Source organism: Pteropus alecto, unplaced genomic scaffold (assembly GCF_000325575.1).
Source record: "Pteropus alecto unplaced genomic scaffold, ASM32557v1 scaffold3, whole genome shotgun sequence".
Lineage (NCBI taxonomy): Eukaryota > Metazoa > Chordata > Mammalia > Chiroptera > Pteropodidae > Pteropus > Pteropus alecto.
Genome location: NW_006442484.1, coordinates 62,523,470 through 62,545,572, shown reverse-complemented (window position 1 = coordinate 62,545,572; position 22,103 = coordinate 62,523,470). Strand labels below are relative to the sequence as shown.

Here is a 22,103-nt window from a genome sequence, read left to right as displayed (position 1 = left end):
TTTTTGCTTTTAGATTCTCTTTTTATAGAAGAGAAAATAGGGGCCCAGAGAAGTTAAGTGAGTTGCCTATATGTGCAGAGCTATAGCATCCAAGACCAGACTTGGATATCCTGATCTCAGTGGCTTTCTTATGTGACTGTCACACATTCATTGTATTTTATGAATCCTCATGTTCATGGGGCTGTACCTAGAGTTGTATAAGACAGTTAAGCTGACATGACCCTTGCCCTCTGACTTGGCTCGTCTTCAGCATCTCCTGGGATCTACCCCTGGAGCTTTTGTTTCAGAAGCTGGGAGTGGGGCCCACATTGCTCTACCGATGAACTTGGAAACCATTCACTTAATAGGACCACCGTCAATAGCACCTCTTACTAAGCTGTAAATTACTGGGAATGGGAAGAAAAGAATTCTTTATTTCTAATTGTTCGACCCAGGTACTGTGGGATAACTAGACAGTCTTTCAGGAATAATTACTAAATCTCTACCACAGTTCTGTTGCCCATTGATTCATATGGCATTTTACTGACACAGATGAATATTTTAGGGGTCTCAAATAGACCATTGTTATTATTTATCACTGTATATATAGTGACTATAGATCTACCTTCGATCCAATTCAAGAAACATTTACCCAATGAGAGAACACCTCCTATGTATTCGGCCCTTGGGTTCTTTATGATAGCCATTAAAACTGTGGCGCCATATTTAAAAGTTTCTTTTGCTGCCTTTAAATATGACATTTCCAAAAAAATGGAAATCAAAGAACTGTTAGAATGGCTTTGAATGTAAAATATCTGAAACCTGAAAAACATATACATTATTAGATTTAATAGTAGAGTATATGTGAAAATATACTGAAAGTAACTCTTATTAAAATGTTCTTTAAGGAACCAAACAATATAAAGTAAACCAAATAAAAACCTCCAAACCAAAAGCAGTTGCCATTTTGTTATAGTTACAGCTATATTTGCTTCCATGCCTTGTAGTTTCTTAACAAATTACTGTGAAATCAGGTTAGTTGAAACGTGAATAAAAACGTACAACATAAATGAGTATACTTTTTGCCTTCATATTATATGGCAACATTTTCTTTGATAATCAGCATGCCATCATAATATTGCCCTTAAATCAGATATTATGTAACCTTAAATTATAGGAAACAGAATATACCTGAAGGACAATTCTGGAATACGTAATGAGGAGCGTGCAGTTGATAGGGTTTCCAAAGGTGTTGAGCCCAGTGATGAAGTGTGTGGATAGCTGGGTCCTCAGGAAAACTTGTTGCAACATTTGAGCCCCAATCTGAAAAGAATACATGTAATTAATTAGAATGGGAACTATGTGTGGCAACTGTATTTTTAGATCTTCAGTGGATACTTCTTACCCCAAAGGATGCAGAAACACTGGCTGAACATAGTTATGAATAGCATCTGCTAGAATATAGTGGAATCTGTTTAAAAGAGTATACTTTTCCCCCTTTGTCTTTGATTATTGAAGATATTTTAGGGGGGAATACTAGAGGGAAATCTCTTTATGCAAATATATTTCTGTATAGAAAGGAGGAAGAAAAGAGAAGTTTGTTTCTGTTACTTCTAAAAATTAATCCTTTAATTTCAAACCTCTTTTAGATAATGATTAAACTGAGAACAATAATAAGAAAATATATACCAGATGAAATAGTTTTTAACTAGTGACAGGAGCTTAGAACTGATCCCAAATAATTTCTTGTAACACTTCTCTTTTCATTTGCCCTATTCTCCCATGTAATAGTTTTAAATGGCACTCTTATGAAATAAATAACTAAACACAACCATATTTTTTTCATATCCTGACCAATATTTTGGCTGTTTTACAGAAGAATCGGAATTTTGAAAATTAAATAAAGGTTTCTAAAATACCAACTTTAGAAGTTTTATTTAATTTGTGGAATGATTTTGTTCTCTCTCTCTGCTTTTTTTTAAAGTGGGGTCTTTATTAATTTAGTCTAGTTACTTAGTGCTTATATTAAATAATCTAATAACATTTCCCAAATGTGAACCAGCATCTATTACATGAGACAAAATCTTTGTGCTGCAAAACTATGTATAGAATTACCAGACACCAAATGGTACTGTATTTTTTAAGTTGAATGTTTCTGTAGCATAAGGGGCTAGTCAGCTCAAGAAAAAATTGACAGCTGTATATTACTATAGTTTATTCAGAAAGTGCTCTAAATTTGTATTTCAGTTTTTTAATAGTAATAATCTTCCTGATGGTAATTTCCCCTGAAAGATACAGATGTGATTCAAGAATAAAAGTTAGTGTTCTTAAAGAGTAAAAAGGTACCTTGTTTGTGTTTGTCAATAATACCTGGAAATTGATACAGATAGAGGAGATGTCTGTGGGGACGGGATATAGTACATTCAGGGGTGTGTGAGTGAGTGTATGTGTGTGTGTGTGTGTGTGTTGATTTTTACATAATTTATACTACAGTATAGCCTCAAAATTTATTCTGAATCATTGAATTATTCATTTTTGTCTGGTTTTTCTTTAGTATTGTTATAAATACAGGATTAAGTATATTGTAAGTTCCCAGACAAGCATGTTATGAGGGTTCATTAATTTGTGTAAGTTATAATGGCACTTGAATAATGTAAAATGATAGAAGAATGCTATTTCATTTTTCATTTACTTTTACACCAATGCAAGACATTTGAAATATAGTCTTTAAAATCAAAGCAGAAGGTATAGAAGAGTTCTAGTAAGTTTTATTTTGGGGTACTGCTAAACTATGCATTAAACAGGAAAACATGTACACTTCAAAAATTATTTTCATTTTTTCTTTTTTACTCTTTACTCATTGAAAAGTCATTTCCATTCCCACCGCAGGTTTAACAACAATAACTACAATTTATGTCTCTATGCTGCTACAATTTGATGATATACCAGAGTCAGCCACAGGTTAGAAACAGGCTGAGTCATTATATACTGCTGGGTAGTGATTCTCATGAACTGATTTATGGATAAATAATTCTATGTTCTTATTATATAGAACAGACAGTTTTTAATTTCTTTAACAAAGCATAGGTGAACAACAGAAAATTATATGCTATAGCATAGGGACACGACCACTCTGAAGAGGATAAACAGATGCAATCAATGTCCTGACTTCCGTTTTTACAAGGGGCCTCATCAGCAGTTGGTGTATTGTGGAAATAATACCGTGCACCAGAAGCCCCAAGGCTTAGTTACTCTGAGCCTATTTTTTTTATTTTTTATTGATACTCTTTTGCTGAGATCTTTTCTAGAGAGTTATGAGATAGAAAACCCTAGCCTTTGGATATTAAAGCTAATGTTTCATTTTTTTCCCCCCAGGCTGATTTTTCACTTAACTTTGAAAATTAATGTTAAAATGCACCTGGAATAAAAAAAAATTATTTATTGAGTTGCATTATAAGAATACTACTGATATGTTGGTGGCTTCCTGTATCTGTCTTACAGATTGATTTGTGGTCTCTATTCTACAATATACCCAATATATACCTATTTTATTACCATCTATCTATATGCCACTGCAAACTGTGAGAATTATTTTTGTGTACTTTTCAAGCTCTCTGTTGCAAGCCTTCATGAAATAAATATTTCTCAAGGTACAGGAGATAAAAGCTATCATTTTGTTTTATTTTAAGACTGGTTTCACTTAGCTTTGTGTTTAGCAATAATAAGCTTCTCCACTCAATTGTGAGCTTCATAATTACAGGGACAGTGTGTATTGGGTTATCTTTGCATCTTAGTGACTTATGCTGGGGACATAAAAGAAAAATTTGTTGAATGAATGAATGATTATTGCTTAATATAAACCCTTGTGGTTTTCTATTGATTATATTGTATTATGGCCACATTTTATTTTATCCTCAGAAGTGATCAACTTTCTAAAAACTTGAATGAAATATTGATAAACTAAAATGCATATTATTACCACTCTTGTTTTTACATAGAGGTAAATAATACTAATGATACAAGTTACGCATCTACTGTGAATATTTGATATCTCTGAGATAGATTAAGAACTGATAAAAATAGCAAAAACATGAACATGAACACAAAAATCTATTGATATTTCTTTTTATGAAATGTGAACTCTTTGACTTTGGCAGAATACTGCATTGAGAGAGTAAAAAACTGGTTTCCATTATTGCATCTTTTTAATTTTAGACAAAGATTGCCTCCATACTCAACCTAATTTTATGCCACTAATGGGAAATTTACCTACAATTGCATTTTGTTATTTGGTCTAAAGGAATTACACAAAGAGTGGATTGGTTCTCTGAATTTTAGTGAACAGATTTGTCTGGGTATAAACAATTATATTTATATTGTGTTCAATTCAATCATGTTAACATTTGTATGAATTTCAAGCCCAAAATAAAGGCCCATAATTTATGACTCAAAGACCTTGAAACTGCATCTGTAATAGTCCTCAACACCAGACATTTTCTAAATGATTACAGATGATAAATTCCTTAGAAATAGGAAAGATTATTTGGGAGACAATGTTTATTTCTGAAATGGCACTGTTGTGGGAGAGTTTTTTCCAGAGAAATTCCAAAGATAGCTGGCTTTTCTAGGCCTGTCACCCGTTTGCTCATTTATTCCTTTGTTTAATATTAAATGTCAAGACCCCGCCTGGTATGTGACTGTGAGTGAGCAATGGCCCTGCCCCGAGGACCCACCATGTGGCTGGCTATTGGCACATGGGCAGAGCTGAGTGGAAAGTGGGTTATCAGTCCAGTAGTTAGAAAGCTACTTCAGATGAAGCCCAGGGTCTAGTCCTGACTGCAAATCACTGATGTCCTTCAAAAGTGACTCTTCTCTGATCTTCAGCTCTCTTCCAGTTAGAATGCTGACTCCTTGCTATTCTCATGAGGATGAACTAATGGTTTGGGAAAAAACTCTTTGCAAACTATAAAGTAACATAAAGAGGTATTGTGATAAAGTAAGTCCGTTATAAGATACACAGACCAACCAAGAATATTTATTGTGCAACTGTGTAGTGAAAGGATTACTTCAGTCTAGGCTGATTAGGGTTAAAATGATCCCCTGGGCAGAATTTGAAGAATGTGTACAATTTCTAGAAGTGAATAGTGGGACTCAATACTCCAGACAGACTGAGAGTGTAATATATATTCAGAGAAATGGGAATTGGCATTTATTGAACATTTACTGTGTGCCTGTCTGGGCTCGAGGAGTGTGTGTGTGTGTGTGTGTGTGTGTGTGTGTGTGTGTGTGTGTGTGTTGAGTGCACGTGTGCATGTGCACATGCATATATGTGAAAATGTAGTACTATCTAATTTAACCACAATTAGTTTTTCTCATTTTTCAGATTAGGGTTATAAAACCTACTTATAGAGTGTGAGCACTGGAAATAATATCTGTATATTTATAGTCATGCCATTTTTATTGAGATATTATTTCATGGGCACGTAGCTTGTTGTTCCTTCTTCTTTGTCCTCTTTTAGTACATGGCACTGTAGCATTTGGTGGGGTCTGTATCTCTCCTTAGAGGGAGCCAGGAGGAGACTGTTATGGTTGTAATTAGACATACCTATCTGTATTATTTCATATCTTTTTTCTCTCTTCAAAATGCTTTCAATCCACCTGTATTCCAGTATAGGTTAATTACATCTACACTCAAAACTTTCAAGAATCTATTTTCCCCTCATATTTACTGAGCACTTATTATGGGCCAATCCTAATGCTAAATTCTCATTCTCATTTAAAGCCTCATGACAATTCTGAAGGGTAGGCATTGTTATTATCCCCATTTTATAGATAAGGAAAACTGAAACTCGAAGAGACTAAACAATCTGTTCAGAGTCTCACAGCTGAAAGCAGAGGAGGCCAGACGTGAACTCACCTCTGACTCCAGGCCTTGTTCCTGACCTCTGACCAATACAGTGTGCTACTGAGTTGGCATTCAGGGCCCTCCAAACTTGGAACCAAGTTCTTTCCCAGTCTTTTCTTCTGAGGTGCCTCACACGTGAACCAGTGTGACTTATAGGACACTAAGAAGAGCAACAGCATGGTATTTGAAGCAAATCTGGGCTGTTACTTACTACTGATGTCATTTGAGTTAATTCAACCATGGTGAACCTCTGTTTCCTCATGGAAGGTGTAGAGACTAGCTATCTAGGGGTGGAGAACTGATGGAGAAATTGGAGGTGTGCTTTCAGTACATTTGGTGGCGCAAAAAATGAGAGACTGAGGGGAAAGAGATTTTTGTAATGTTATCGTTAAAATAGAGGGGATCTGAATCTATTTATGGGTAAAAGGAAAGGAGGCATCTGAAGAGCAAGGAGGGAAGAAATGAAGGGAGTTGCGGGGGTGGGAACAGAGGGTGGGACGTAACTGACGGACAGTCCTCCGTGATTTATAATAATGGAGCCTTTTACAGGCACATGACCAAATTAAAGATTGAAAGATAATGAAGTCATAAAAAATCCTTAAGCCAATATTTTTTTAAATTAATGGACTAATCTTCCCTTTAAGAAGTATTAAACATGTTTAAATAATGACTGTAACCAGTTATTGAGGTTAATTATAACCAGGCTTTGTGCTAAAGGCTTTACATTTGATTTGAACCATACTCCTCTATGAGGTCAGTACTTTCATTGTTCCATTTTACAGATGAGGGGATTGCGGTATGGAGAAATTAAGTCACTTGCTAAGGCTACATAGTTAGCAAGTAGAAGAGCCAGGATGTGAACAGAGGCAATTTGACTTGGAAGCCTGTGTTTTCAGTCACTGTGGTATACTGCTTCCCAATTTGATTTTCTCGATTAACACTTGACTCCTAGCCCAAATAATATTTTTGTGTATTTCATATCAGAGAAGGAGGACTGTATTCAAGGAATGTGTTTCCAGAGAGTTAATACATTAGACAGAAATTTCGTTTGGAGGACAGTCTTATTACCAAGAGTCACTCCAAGTCCCTGCCTGGCTGGAGGAGAGTAGCCTTCTGGACATAGCTGTCCTAGCGGATCTTGCATCTGCAGAACTTGGTACATAGTTGAGCAAAGAACAGGACTTCTAGGACTATGCAGGTTAGTCAATAGGGTGCAAAAAAGAAAAAGCACATGCTACTTCCCATTGCCTGAAAATAGCATCCATCAATAGCTCTCTTCCAGGAGGTAGAAACCAGCCCGTAGCAGCTGCTCTTGGTGGCAGTATTAAGTGTTGTGAAGACACCTGTGTGTGTCTAATTCCAGCCCAAACAAGCCTCCTTCTGGCTCATCAAGGTGGGAGAGAATTTACCTAAATGGAGATTACTATTTCCAGTAGAGTGATTTGTCCGTCATTTCCTGTAGAGATTTCTCCCCTTCACCTTTTTTGAGGTATGATTTACATACAATAAAATGTATGCATATTAAGTGTTTTATGAATTTTGACAATTTTTATACCAATGCAACCACCAACCAAAACAAGAAAATTCCCTTATGCCCTTTTTCAGCTAGTTGCCACTGCTGTCCAGAGACAAGCACTGAGGTCTAATCCCATCAATTAGTCTTGCCTGTTTTTGTATTGTACATAAATGAAATCACACAGAGATATTCTGTTGTGTCTGGCTGCATTATAGTGTATTCACTACTCAACAATAAAAAAGAATGAGCAACGACACACGCAACAGCATAGATGAATTGACTCTAGAGTTGTGCGTTGAAGTTTACAGGATTTATTTGCTTCATATTACCTTCGTATTCTTTGTAACTAAAATGACCCACAAAATTGGCTTCTTATTTATACTTGCCTTTCATAGTGCACAATTGCCGACTTCTTTCAATCCTCCTCTAATCTCTGATAATGAAATATCACGTCTTTAGAACATGGTCAATTTATATTCAACTCGTGGGCTATCACAATAACGATTCTTTTAAATAGGAATTTTAAATTGTGGAGTAATTTTCTTAAAAGGAAATATATTAGACATGTTACGTGGTATCATTTTAGTATTTTCAAATGTCAGAAGGAGTAAAAAGCAGGGAAGCAGACCCAACCCCTTGTGGGTGGCTGTCCAGTGGGTCCTGGATGTTCATTTCATGACTACTATATGCAGCATGCTATGCACTTTTCATTGTCATGAGAGAGAATGTTAGGAAAACTATCCCCATAAGAAAACAGCTTTTCTTGGCAAGTGAAATATGACTTAAGGAGCCAGAACTGGAGACATACGGTACTATGAATGAGAGCTGTGTTACTTTATTGGATCTGAGTCCAGGCACTATTTATACTGCAGCATATTCAGCACCAGATTGTTAAATCTTAATACTGAAACAGTGCATCATTTTAATATTTTTGTTCTGTTTATTCCCTGTTTTCAAGCATCATGTCAAGCATTGCGCATTCATTTATTTCATCTTGGACAGGACATGCCCTGACCAGAAAGTTTATTTCCTATTATTGGAATTTCACTCCATAGCTATAAAGCATCATTTGGTGAAGCTTTTTAAAAGTTCTTGGGCATAGAGGTATCCTCTTTCTGATGATAAAAAATATTTTTCAAAAGAACAGTGTAGTTGGACTCAGCTGTGTTGTCAAAAATAAAAAACAAAAATGCTTCTTTTTCTTCTATCACTAAAACATGCTGTTTTTTATGTGTGACAATTTTTGACATCCTGAAGACCATTGGATTTTTCATAGCATGCAAATAAAATTTTTGTTATTCTGTGTTTTTTGTGAAATGGGTTTCTCTTTTTCTTCATCAGTGTTATGTATGCCCAGATAAGATGGGTCCATCTTATGAATAAGTTAGCATTTTCACCACATGTTGCTGAAGCTCTCCTATGAATCTTCCTGTGACAAGGATATTCCTAAAATCACTTCTTTATATAGCCCAAGTTTGACCAAGATTTTTATTTTCTCTCCATTGTCGTGTGTTTACCATATGCCGGAGGAAACCCCCAGAGAAAGGGTACCATTGTCACTCAACACAAAAGGAAGCTGAAGGTTTCTCTATTAGTTTTGATCTGTGGTCAGTCATCGTACCATTGGAGAACAGCCCCTCTGCCTGGTGAAATGTGAATCTGGAAGTGAACTCTGAACTGCTTCACCGGCTCCAAACGCTGTTCACACCGGGGATCACATCACAATAGGATGTGACTGCGTATGTGTTGAGCCCACACACAGGAATTTTTCTGTACGATTTAAAATCAAATCTTATATTAAGACTTTTTTTTTTTGACTATGGAATCAGCAGTCCGGTATATTTAGCATCAGTCTTAAGTTAGAGTGTGAAACAAGACTTTGGGGGAAGGAAGTATCCTTATGGTTTTTCTAAGTAATTTAAGAATGAGGAAAACATAAAAGATCTGATTGTCTGTAATTAAACCTCATCCCTTCATTCTCATCTTCCTGTCTAGTTAACTCACTCAATTGTCAGCCAGAAAGAAATAGGTTATTGCACTGGGTTGTAAAATATCTTTGAGTGGGTCTTGACTGTTGACTATTGAATGACCTTCTTAACATTGAACAAACAATGAGAAGGTTTAATAAATAGCAGATAGGTGTTTATTATGTTTTTCTTCCCTGTGCAGGAATAATCAAGCTGGGAAGGTGGAACCCTCTCCCCCTCAGTTATGTGACAGATGCACCCGATGCGACAGTGGCCGACATGCTGCAAGATGTCTATCATGTTGTGACGTTGAAAATCCAATTACAAAGGTGGGTATCTCTGAACATCTGCCTTTCCTTACTCTCGGAGTGACTCCGTTGATCGTAGAGTCACTGTAGAGATCAGTGTGTCCTGTCTGTGTTAATTTCTAGACATTTGAAGAAATAAGCAAAAGGAGGGGAGCGAGGAAGGAGGGTCCCCTCACCAGGCATCTTTATAGTCCACATTCCAACTGTTTTATGTTTTGTTTTCAGAAGCAGTGAAGTGGTAACCTAGGGAAAGCTTGATAAATCATTAAAAATCTACAGCCCATAAAGGGGGACTTTCTACAGCCCCTACTTTAATGGGTCCTCTAGTTAAATTCTTAGCACATAGTATTTGAAGAATAAATACCTCTGCTGTTTCAGGTTTGTGTTTGTGAGGGGTGAGTTTTGTGCTCACGTAGCAGGCTTATCAAAAAGGCTCTGACACAGGACATCTTCTTCTTCCACCTCTGGTGGCCTGCAGAGGTTTCGGGAATTAATTCTCTTCTCTTCTCTCTTCTCTTCTCCTCTTTTCTCCTCTCTTCTCTTCTCTTCTCTTCTCTTCTCTTCTCTTCTCTTCTCTTCTCTTCTCTTCTCTTCTCTTCTCTTCTCTTCTCTTCTCTTCTCTTCTTTCTTTCTCTTCTCTTCTCTTCTCTTCTCTCTCAGATACGGCATCCAGAACAAATTATGCCTTTTTTAAAAAAAGAATCTAGAGGTTCTCTGTAGTGTCATGTATTTTTAAATGCCTGCAAGTCATATGATTCAAGGAATATTGTCCTTTGGTGTAAAGGTTTTGAATTTGCCCTTTTTGGAAAATTAATACTTTAATAGGAACCCAACATTTCCATCCTTGTCTAGGAATGCTTTGTTGTCTTCTCTTAAAAGTCATTTTTTGGTTAAGAAAGTAACATCTGAATTTTTCTATGAGGGCGATGGGTGGGGCTTTAAACTTCAAATACAATGGAACATTTCTTTATGTTTAACCTTAGGAATGTCCTATAATTAAATTTGTATTGTGGAAGTTTATAATCACACTGCCTTGCCATTTCCACCAGCAGGTTAGAGAAATCTTATTTTTTATAATGAGCATTTCTTTGTGTATGAAATGACTCTTTTTTCTCAGGCTAGTACGATAACCAACTTAAAGTGACTGTTGTGCTCTATCAGGGTCCTAGAGAAGCAGTTTTGCTCCCCTTCCCTTATTAGTCTCATTCTTTAGCAGTTCTCCTGATACTGACATAGGACCTAGGTGATTGCTGCACCCATAGCCCTCTGCAGTAGAGGACCATTATTATAGTTTGCATGTCATTCATTCTTCTTGTCCTGTTTTCCAGTTGTTCGAAGTTGGAAGACTTGCCTGCCGAGCAGTGGAACCACGCCACAGTCCGCAATGCCTTAAAGGAACTGCTCAAAGAGATGAACCAGAGCACATTAGCCAAAGAATGCCCTCTCTCCCAGGTCAGTATCTCCAAAAGGTGTTCTGGAAAACATAGAAGGCCACTGGTGGACCATCTAGTAGCAGAGGCACACCTGCTTAGACAGCTGTATTTTATTTATAGAGTCATATCACATTTTAGGTAGAAAAAATAAGGAGATTATGGTGTTTTTTGTTGTAGCATAGAATTTATCACTTATTGAAAGCTTTGATGAAGTGAGAGTATATGAAAACATTTTATATCCATAATCTGTAACTTTTCACATATACTATAGGAGGTAGATATTGGTGCCTCCATTTTATAGATCAAGAAATCCAGGGAGAAGCACTTTACCAGCTTACGCTTACTCTGCTGGATAAGTAACAGGCTGAGACCTTAATCCAGATCGCCCGACAAAAGCTCAGGCTCCAAATCATTGCATTACTTGGTCATTGGAATGAGTTGGCCATGTAAAACCATCTTTATTTATTCATATTGATTTATTGAGCCTTTTTCCTGTCCAGCAGAGAGAGAGAGAGAGAGATGATCTTTGTGTCATTCACATTTGTAGAGATTTTGCAGTAAATTCATCAGGTGAAAACATATTGGGAGAAAAGGTGATACTCCATATTTCATGAACTGATTTTAAACTAAAATAAGCCACAAAAATAAGAGATTGAGAGGCTCAAAGGAAGAAACAGCAGAAGAAAAGGCTGCCTTTTCAATCTGTGTTCATGGGCAAGGGCCCCACTTCTTTAAATGACAAAATAATATTTTGATGGCTATGGGCGGTGGCTTATAAGACTGCCATGAAATGAACTGAGGTTGACATTATTTAAAGCCGTGAATGGAAATCCATTTCCTGGTATGAGTTGCTACACTTAATTTAAGACAATGGGCCAAGGACATGTCTGTGAAGTTTAAGAGAAGGTGACAAGAACCATAGAAACTTGATGTGCCCTGAGCTGTGTTTTAGGACGATAGAATCTTGGGGAGAAGTAGAAAGCCTAGTGGTTAAGAGCATGCCTTCCAGAATCAAATAGATTTGGTTTCATGTCCTGGCTTACAAGCTTTTATGACCTCACCTTTATGAGCCTATTTCTTTGTAAGTAAAACCAGGAGAGTAATCATTCTAATGAGGAATAACTGAGAAAAATCACATAAGTTTTTGGCCTGGTACCTGGCATGCAATGATGCTCCATAAACGGTATCAGCTGTTATTATTGAGACATGGTGTTGTTGGCATGAACATTTTTTAAATGTGTGTCTCGGAGAGTGTTTTGGAATTTAGATCCTCTGAGAGAAAGTATGCTATTAATATTTTTGCTCCCCCCAAAATCAAGAAGACATGCACCTGAGTAGTAGAAAGCTAGTATTTCTTGACTGTCGGTTATGTGCCTGCTCTTGTGCTTACCCCTTTCACACAGGCCATTTCAGTACGTACCTATAGGTGTATATGTAGAATTTTTATTTATTCCAATGTACTTGCTTATGAAGCTGTAAAAATAAATATTTTGAATCATTCTGATCATATACAGGGATTGGATAAAGAACAATTTAAGAAAAAACTTTCAATCATTTATCCCGAATTTCATAATTAGTCACAATTAATTTTCTCTTGGATTCACATGGAAGTCAAAATGGGCTTGCTCTGGAAGTGGATAAGCTCCTAACTCAATATCACCAAATCAGAATTTTATCCAGGGCTTTTAATAAAGCCCCTGGGAATCTGGTATAAACTGATCTACCTTGATTATCAGGTTTGATTATAACTATAAAATGTGACTAGAGAGACAGCATGAGTGGAAAGAACCCACATCAGGAGCTGAGAGCCCTGAGCTCTAGCCTCAGTTCTCTTATATCACGTGTGTGATCCTGGGCCAGCCCCTCTATTCTCAGAGCCTTATCGAACTCATCTGTAAACTGGGCATGATGGTTTCTAGTTGTTTCACATAATTTGCAGGGTTATCTCGAGATTCAGATGAGATCATCTTTGTCCCAACCATAAAAAACCTTCCCCCGCCACCATCCATTTTCTTTTCTTATTGCTTGCCCACCTACTTGCCCAACCTAAAAAATTTCTCCTCCATCACTTTTATGTTTAATCCTATGGATTCCACTGCCTCCACATCTAAAATCTTCTTGTTTATGCCATTGCCTTGTTTAGACTTTCATCACCTCTCATCTGAAATATTTTAAGTTGTTCTGCGTCATAACTTTTCTCCTGCCACCTGCTTCTTCAGCACTGATATCATGCCATTTCTTTGTCTGTAATCCTCCAGTGTCTTCCGCTCCCAAGCTGTGGGAAGTACAGACTCCATAGCATAGCCTTTAAGAACAATCAAGGCGACACTGTCCAGCCTAATTTTCTACCAGAGCACCCACTCCATGCTCCAAACACATGCAATTAATTGTTTAGAGCACTTGCCATTGTTCAGGCTTCACCAAAATATTCCTGAGATGGAAGAAACCTAACTGGTACCCTTAGACCTTTAGTATTACAAGTTTAACAAAGTAGCTCCTTGTATTATTTTAAAAATTCATGCAAAATTTATATTCTACTCTATATTACCTGTGGTTTTGGTGTTTTTAAAGATGCCATAAAATTTGCTTTACATGGCGAATTATTAACCTTCTCCTGTCCTCATGAGACTGGCCCTCCAGAGAGATGTACTGTGTTAGTCTCTAGCTTTGATAGCCCTTGCAGACAATGCTGGTGACCCAGAAGTCCTGTAGTTCAATGTTTGCTTTTTCATATTGACTTCTCTAGTATGCACTGCTCTCTTCTAATTGATGGAATCACCTTTCAAATTCCAGCTGGAAAGTCACTGCTGGTGAAGTACCCTGACCTCTCGGTTGAAGTAGTTGCTTGTTTGGCTCTTAGTAGCCTTTTGTACACACCTCTGTCACAGCACTTATCACAGCCTGTTGTCAGTGTTATCTGTCAGTTTCCATCACACAGTGGATTGCCCACAATAGCAGAAGCCAGCTCTTGTTTATCTTTATGTTCTCAGCATTCAGCACAATGTGTATCTTTCATGTAGTTGTTGCTCCGACGCAGGAGTTCTAAACCTTGGCCCTATTAGCCTTCTGGGCTGCATAATACTTTGCATTGGGGAGATGTCCTGTGTGTTGTAGGATGTCTAGCAGCATCCCTAGCTTCTTCCCACTAGATGCCAGTAGCATGCCACCATCTCCCCTCCCCCCATTTGTAACAACCAAAATGTCTCCAGACATTGCCAAATGCACTATGAGGGGAGCAAAATCACTCTTGGTTGAAAACGATTGCTCTAATGTGTTTAATGAATTAAATATAAAAATATTTTAGAAAGTGCTGGAAAATATAAAGTTTTATTATTTTTACAGTGTTCCTGGCAGCTCTAAAATGTTTAGAACTAGAGACAGTGAATACAATAATTCGATAGTTGATGCCCAGCATACTTTTAGTCAAAGAGGGGCTCAGTTCTATTGTTTAGATTAAGGGAGATTTGATTTAGGCCTCTGGTATGCTTTGTGATTATGGAACATCTCATTGGGGTAGTCCTCCCCGCCAGCATGGGCATGTGATGTGGACGCCAGCATTAATCCTACAGTTATTATCCTTAAACGTTCCAGATTATTCACTTAAATTACATAGCTAGATTGCATCTCAGTGTGGAGATTTCAGATTGTATTGTTGGTGGTTACAACAGAACAAGTGCATACCTTTTCTGAAGTTCAACCCACATATTGTGAAAAAGAATGCATTTTTTGTTCTAAGAAGGCGAAACAGCAATTCAACAGTGTACTCCACCAGCATTACTGGCGTCCCCATGAGGAGTCGGGCATTTTACAATGGGCTGGGGATACAGTGGTGAAAATGAGACAGCGACAAAGCTTTCAGTCTAGGAAGAAGAAAGTGAAGCATCCAATACTCCTTATTTTGAAAGAGAAAGATAGGTTGTTGGGCTATTAGACTCAGCTCATAAGTAAAAGATGTCTATTTTTTGAAATAATTCATTCTTATTATCCCTGAGCCAAACCATATTAGATATTTCTCACTCAAATTTGGCAGTTGCGTAAAGGAATGACTCAGTGACTAGCATATACTTTCTTGACCATCCTAGTGGTCTACAATTCAAAAAAGCAGCCTTGAAAAAAGAAGAAAAGAGTGGAAAAGTCCATAAAAGGGCAACAATTGTAGCCTGAGGCATATATATTTAAAGAAAGGGAAGTCATGATTTAGCTATTCTCTGTCTGGCCAGATGCTTGGAAAGTGTAGGTTGTGTTTGTGTGTCTGTGTATTTATTTTTGATTTCACCTTTTAAAATGTGTTTAAATGCTGACAGCCTCTTCCTTTTCCTCTGATGTCCCCCTGAGTCACTACTTCCAGCCTCTTCCTTCAGCCACATAATCAGCCCCAAGCTGCCTAATTTATCATACCTTAGGCACAAGTCTCACTTATTAAATGGTCTCCCCTCACTGTTCCAATTTGAAAACATGAACACATCTTTTTGTGGCTTATTTATTCTTACTTGAGGATGAGTTAAAAGGCAAAACCTCAGATCCTTGGGGTTTTGATCCGTTAAAATAAGTAGAGCTAACAGTACTTGCCTTGTTGACTTCATAGGTTATTATGATGATCAAATGGAATGACTAAAGAGACAAGTCTTGTTAACTGAAAATTGTACTGAAGGAACAAATACTTTGCAAATGCATGCACCTTCCGCTGTCCCTCTGCCCGCCCTGTCCCAACACATTCTCTCTGATTCTAGATATGTTTTAAAAAATATTTTTTTGGTAAAATATACATAACATGAAGTTTATCTTTTAAATTATTTTAAGTTTACAATTGTCATTAATTCATAATGTTGCACAACCTATCACTCCTACCTGTTTCTAAAACTTTTCATCATCCCAAACAGAAAGTCTGTAACCAATAAGAAATAATTCCCCATTCCCTTCTACTCCCCAGTCCCTTGTAACCTATATTCTATTTTTTGTCTCTATGAATTTACATATTCTAGATACCTCATAAAAGTATAACCAAAGAATATTTGTCCTTTTGTGTTGGCTTATTTCACTCAGTATGTAGATGTTTTTAAAGCTCTGTTCCATGCCCCAACTTGAGGTTTTACTGCCAAATGTTTGAGGAACAAAATGACTGACTAAAGTTATTGAACTGAAAATGTTACTAGATATCCAGTATGATGGCGAAAGTCTTTTTTAGAAATGGACTGTAGGATAATTATTTCTGTCATCCTAAGCAAGCTTTGTTCATTTGGGGATCATTCAAGGACTAACTTAAATGTACAATATGCCAAAATATTTGGACAGTGAAATCAAGCCACCAACTGGGTCAGTAGGAAAATAAATTGATCAAATGCTCATCTACAGACAATTGGCTGATCAACTGCTGGACCAATATTATGTTAACCAGTTGCCAACTGTTCATTTCATTTAATCTTAAATTTGTGAATGTAGTGAGGATGCTTCCTGTCTCATACAAACCAGTTGCCAACTGTCCTTTTAAGTTATTTCCATGGAAGGTTGTTTTAGTTTGAGGCTCAACCTTATGAATTCATGTAGAAAGAGGCTCACAAGTGACAGCTTAGAAAGAATTCCTAACTGGGTAATTGTGATGACCACATGAAGTTATTACACAGAGGTGAGAGAGTTGATATTCATTGACCCCACATCTTGTGCTAGCACTTTTCCACAAATAATCTCTCTGAAATCTATATCCCTCTGAGACAGGTCTCAATGTCCGAACTTCACAGATAAGGATGCCACCATTGGATAAGCAAACCATTCAGCAGCTACTTAGGAGGAAAGCTCTTAAATGTAGTCTTTTCATATTTTAAAGTCCAGAAGAAGTATTTCTTTCAACTAGAATGGTAAAAGTTTTCAGATCTGATAGTATAGCTCAGAAATAGGGATAGAAAGGGATAGTAGAAGGCAGCCAAATTATATTAAATTAATTTTTCATGACAAAGTAATTCTTCCAAATCTGTTTTTTTCCTTTACTATAGTTAATCAAAGTATTATTATAATCTCATGTTGAATATGTTATTTAGCATATCACAAGTAGATTGAAAAGACTGGAAATGAGCAAAGAATGCGTATATTATTCATTGCCTGCATCACGCTCTGTCTTTCATGTTAACGTGCAAAGGGAGGTCATGGGATGCCAGCTTCTTTCCCAACTTTGACACTCCTCTTGCTCAGACAGGGCATTCTCACTGACAGTCATGTAACTGTTTACTTTGGCTTTAAAACTTTTTTTTTTAATAGTGAGTATATATGTATGTGCAGCTTTACTACTCTTAGTATAATGTTACTGTTTAATCAAATAAATCTCATTAAGCCAAGGGGAATGTGGCAAAAGCTATCCAATTATTTTATCTTTCGGGGGGAGGAAAAGGAGATACTCAGATCTCTGTCTTTTCTAAGTGTACTGTACAAATCATCTTAACCTGGGTTTTTTGTTTTGCTTTTTCTATTAAGTTTTAAATTACCTTTAGATTCTTTGTTTTCTCTTTACTACTCTTAGTATAATGTTACTGTTTAATCAAATAAATCTCATTAAGCCAAGGGGAATGTGGCAAAAGCTATCCAATTATTTTATCTTTCGGGGGGAGGAAAAGGAGATACTCAGATCTCTGTCTTTTCTAAGTGTACAAATCATCTTAACCTGGGTTTATTGTTTTGCTTTTTCTATTAAGTTTTAAATTACCTTTAGATTCTGTAGTTTTCTCTGATTCTGTACTCCTTAATTAACTCGTATGAGAGGCCTGAGGTCACACTGTTGTTTATTTTTTGTTGGTTTGTTTCTTCGTCTAAAGAATTGATTGCAGTATCTCCTGTTGTATATGTTGTAGCATATTTTATTTTAAAAACTTTTCAAATACTATGACAGAGTGACTGCAAATGAGCAAACTTAGATTTTTATTTCCTCATCTACAATTTTCACACTTAAAATTTTATAATCAATTATGAAGGAGTCTGAAATGTCCAAAACATTTCTGTAGTTGGGAAAACACGTCGGACCTTCCTATTTACTTTAATACATAACATTTTTTCATAAAATAGCTTTGTTTACATTCCTGTTCGTGGGGCGTTTGTGGCTGTGGCTGAGCATCTGAAGGAGACTGCCTCGACTGCCCATTGTATGTGCACCCTCCCCTTTATTTCTCATAGCTCGTCACCATGCAAAGAGGAGTACGCTTAGTAAATGCAAAGTCACTTTAATATTACCCTTAGTAAAGCATAGTCCCTTTGTTTAAGCGTTAAAAATAACAATACACATATCTCCTGGGTTATTTGTATTAACACTGCTTTATATTGACATAGATACTCAGGAATTGTTGCATTCTGGATTAAAAAAGCGGACTCAGATCTTGTTTATTTATCAAAAAGATGTGGGAATCCTAAAAGTCCATTTGTATAGTTGGTCTAGAGTGATTGGAAAACATAAAAGAGCAACATAAACTACAAAATTATATACATATTTTAAAAAACAATAAATAGAAATTAGATCTTTTTGGCAGGATAGTAGATGGAAGAGATTTTAATCATTACTCATGCCAGTTTTCAACAACTGTAGCTCATCAGATCTAAGATGCTCTGGATTGTAAAGTGCATCCCAATTTCAGTGACATTAAAGTATTTTTTAAAATGTGGCTGTAGAACAGATGAAATGTGGCAAATATAGATTCTCTGTGCCCCAAGACCTTGGAGAACATTATTCCTTGGAGAGTAAAGGTCAGCATGAGCTGGGTCTGTGTTAGCCCCTTTCAATTTTGTTTATAATGAATTAAGTTTTGATTTTTTAAAAATAAATTGACATTAACATTAAGATGACCTTGTTGTACATGTTAAGAATATTTTAGTGAGGTCTAGTGATACCGACTTAGGCTATGAAAATATAACAGTCTAATTTAGGGTTAGAGAATGTTCATGTTTGAAATTGAAATGATAAAACATAATGTGACCTTTCATCTAAAATATCCCCCAAATGTACCTCTTCTGCTTTCAAAGCTCTCTCAGGTTGAATTACAAAAATTTGTATCAGTAAAACCATTTCGAGTGTCAAGTACGGCAAAGACATGCAGAGAATTCATATGTATAAAAGGTGCCATGAAGAGATCATTCTGGTGGCTAAAGAATCTCATTATCTAGGAAACTATGTTTATTTGCTACCCAGTTCCTTTGCTCAGTTCATAGCTTAAACCTATTTATGTTTTGTTCTGTTATCAGTCAAGATAGAAACTCATTTATTATAATCTGGGGAGAAGAACAAATCTGATTGAATCTCTGGGTAGCTAGCTCCTTTTTATGTGAGTGTGAATGCGACTCTAGTATAGGACCTGGTGATGGAGCTAGTAGAAGCCCAGGTGCTCATTTCCTTGCCATATAGATTGGCCTTTGCAGTGTCAATGAAGATGCATCTGAAGCAAAGACAAATCTGGAGACCAGAGAGTGAAGGAAATGTGGATTATCTGGGGCCAGAGTAATATGGGTTTGTGGCCTGGTCTTATGGGCCAGGAAGGGTTGAAAGAAAGCTCCAGGCAGTGCTTGAGATACATTCCATTTTGGTCTGCTTTCTAAACTACTTTGCAATAGAAGGTTTAGCTCTGCATCCTACCAGAGCTATAAATCCTATTCCTTTTCAGAGGATAACATTCATACAAACAACATAGATGACAAGTACATTTGCAATTATTCACATACACCAGCGTGGCTGATACATCTATTATTACTAGACTGCTTTCATGTTAAATTTTTCATTACTATGACATTTCAGTTTGGCATTTTAAAATTTCATCTCTGTCCCTTTTCATCTGTTAAATTTCAGTGACTCAGATATCCCACATCAGAACTGTGTTAGACATGAGGGAGGGGGAAAAAAATGAAACAGACATAGTCACTGCCCTCAAGGGTCTCACAGACTAGGATAGAGAGAAAAACTCAGCCCTGAGCCTGAGAGGGAACTGGCCTAGCTAGCCAAGAGACTTCCTTATTTCTTTGTTAATAATATACAAAGTAGAACCCTGCCTCAGGAAAATTAGGATTCCATTGATCCTCAGGCAGCAGGCCAGTCTCTGTAAGTTCTGTGATACACTCAGGTGATACTGGCTCTTTGTGTTCCCTGGGGCTGTGTTCAGATCCTCAGATTAAAAGAGTTCTTATTATCTCCCCTTGGAGAACAGAATTTAGAGGTCAGTAATTGGGGGAGGATAGCCATCTGCTATGTAGGAAGGGCCAAAGAGGTTTCTGTGAATCCAATTAGGACCCCTACCCCCACTAGTACTGCACACTGATTAAAAAAGAGGAAGACTATGGGCTTACAGAGGGAACTATTTCAAATGGAAGTCTATGCAAGACTGTTTGCTGGCATTTGAACCTCCTGGTAAATAACTTGCCATTATCTTGATTTATTGTTTTCATCTCAGATATTTTATAGAAATGCTATTAAAAGTTCTAAGATTTTGCTCAACTGCTCCATTTCTGGGGTATTTTCTTTTCCTTTTTTTTTTTTTTTTCTTTGAGAAAGATGAGATTTTAAGGCAGAATATAAAACCTTATGTAGGTCATTTGGATCTCTTAAATTGTTTATGTCCATTTGTTTTTAGACAGAATTTGCAAAAATACAGTCTCTAAAACATACACATGTACTGTCATAGTCATTCAGGTATAAGTTAACATCTGTCACAAATGTTGGTCCAAACATGCCATATTGACTGAAAACATATTTCTGTAGAAAATTTAATTCAAAGTATGTGATTTTAATTTTAATTTTTCAGTGGTAAATCAGGTTATGCTCCCCTTCTCTTTCCTTTTCACTAAAATTACAAACGAATTAGCTAAGGGGTTGAGCTGAGGAGGGAGAAGAGAATGAAAAGCAAGAAGGAATCAAATACTTAAGCACTGAGAAAGTTTTAGCTTTGATTCATTTTTGATTGAAACACAGTACAAGTGTTATGTTTAGTTTCCCCTGCTCTAAAATAGCACTGTTAATTTTTTCATTTGGTGAATTTTCACACAAGTGCTAATCACACGTTTCTATAAATTATATTAATTTAACTTATTTCCCTAAATGTTGTTCTGCAGTGTGTAGCACGGATGTTCTCTGATTCTTGGCTCTCTAAGCTCACTGCAGTTGGTAGCAGAACAGAAACATCTGAAAGGCATTATTTGGATGACGGATGCTGGATCATCTGATCTCACCTTTTGCTCCGGTTCCTAAATCACAACTATTCTTTCCCTCTGCATCTAATCTGTATGTCATGTCCTCTCCATCTTTGACATTGTCCCCAGGTTGGTTTTTTGGAGAAAGCACTGTCATCATACAAGTATAAGTTAAAGGGATAGTAAATTTAGGTAACCATGTTTGAGGTTTAATAGTTGTTTGCAGGAGGGTGAGTCCTTTAAAAGACAAAGGAGAATTGGTGTGGGCCATAATGTGCCCTTTCTTGTTTCTAAAAAAGGAGTACTCATATTTATGAAAAATAACTTTTTTTTTCTTTATAGAGTATGATTTCATCCATTGTAAATAGCACATATTATGCCAACGTGTCAGCAACCAAGTGCCAGGAGTTTGGGAGATGGTATAAGAAGTACAAGAAGATTAAAGGTAAACTTTTTATTTTTAAAGCCAATTTTCAGTTTGTTAGGCCAATGAGTTGTTGGTTTTTTGGAGTTTATGCCAGTGTTAGATACAATTTTTAAATAAAATTTTATAAAATTTTTAAATAAAGGTAAGACTCTTATATTTTTATTAAGAGATCAAAATTGGCTCCCTTAAAGATGGTATTAGAACTAAAAGTAAAATTCTTAGCCTAATATATGAAGTTTATAGTTTTCACAAGAGATAATTGTGAAGGCCAAGATCTTTAAAAATATTTCAAAATGGTTAATTTCAGATATGTATGTCTATTTAAAAAGCTCAATTGATAAATCATTTCCACTAACATATTTAATGGAAATTTAAAGGCAGTCATTCTAGGTTGAATCAGCACTTACAGTTTAGGTACCAGT

At 36.5% G+C, this 22,103-nt stretch overlaps 1 protein-coding gene across 4 annotated transcripts in view; it reads left to right on the top strand.

Moving 5' to 3' along the window:
• Nucleotides 1-22,103, top strand: part of SATB2 (SATB homeobox 2) — a 180,544-nt gene that overhangs the window by 65,218 nt on the left and 93,223 nt on the right. For all 4 annotated transcript variants that reach the window (XM_025039435.1, XM_025039434.1, XM_025039433.1 and 1 more), the window contains 3 exons: nucleotides 9,570-9,696; nucleotides 11,004-11,127; nucleotides 21,597-21,699. In XM_025039435.1, coding sequence (XP_024895203.1) covers nucleotides 9,570-9,696; nucleotides 11,004-11,127; nucleotides 21,597-21,699 — 354 coding nt within the window. The remainder of the gene's footprint in view (nucleotides 1-9,569; nucleotides 9,697-11,003; nucleotides 11,128-21,596; nucleotides 21,700-22,103) is intronic.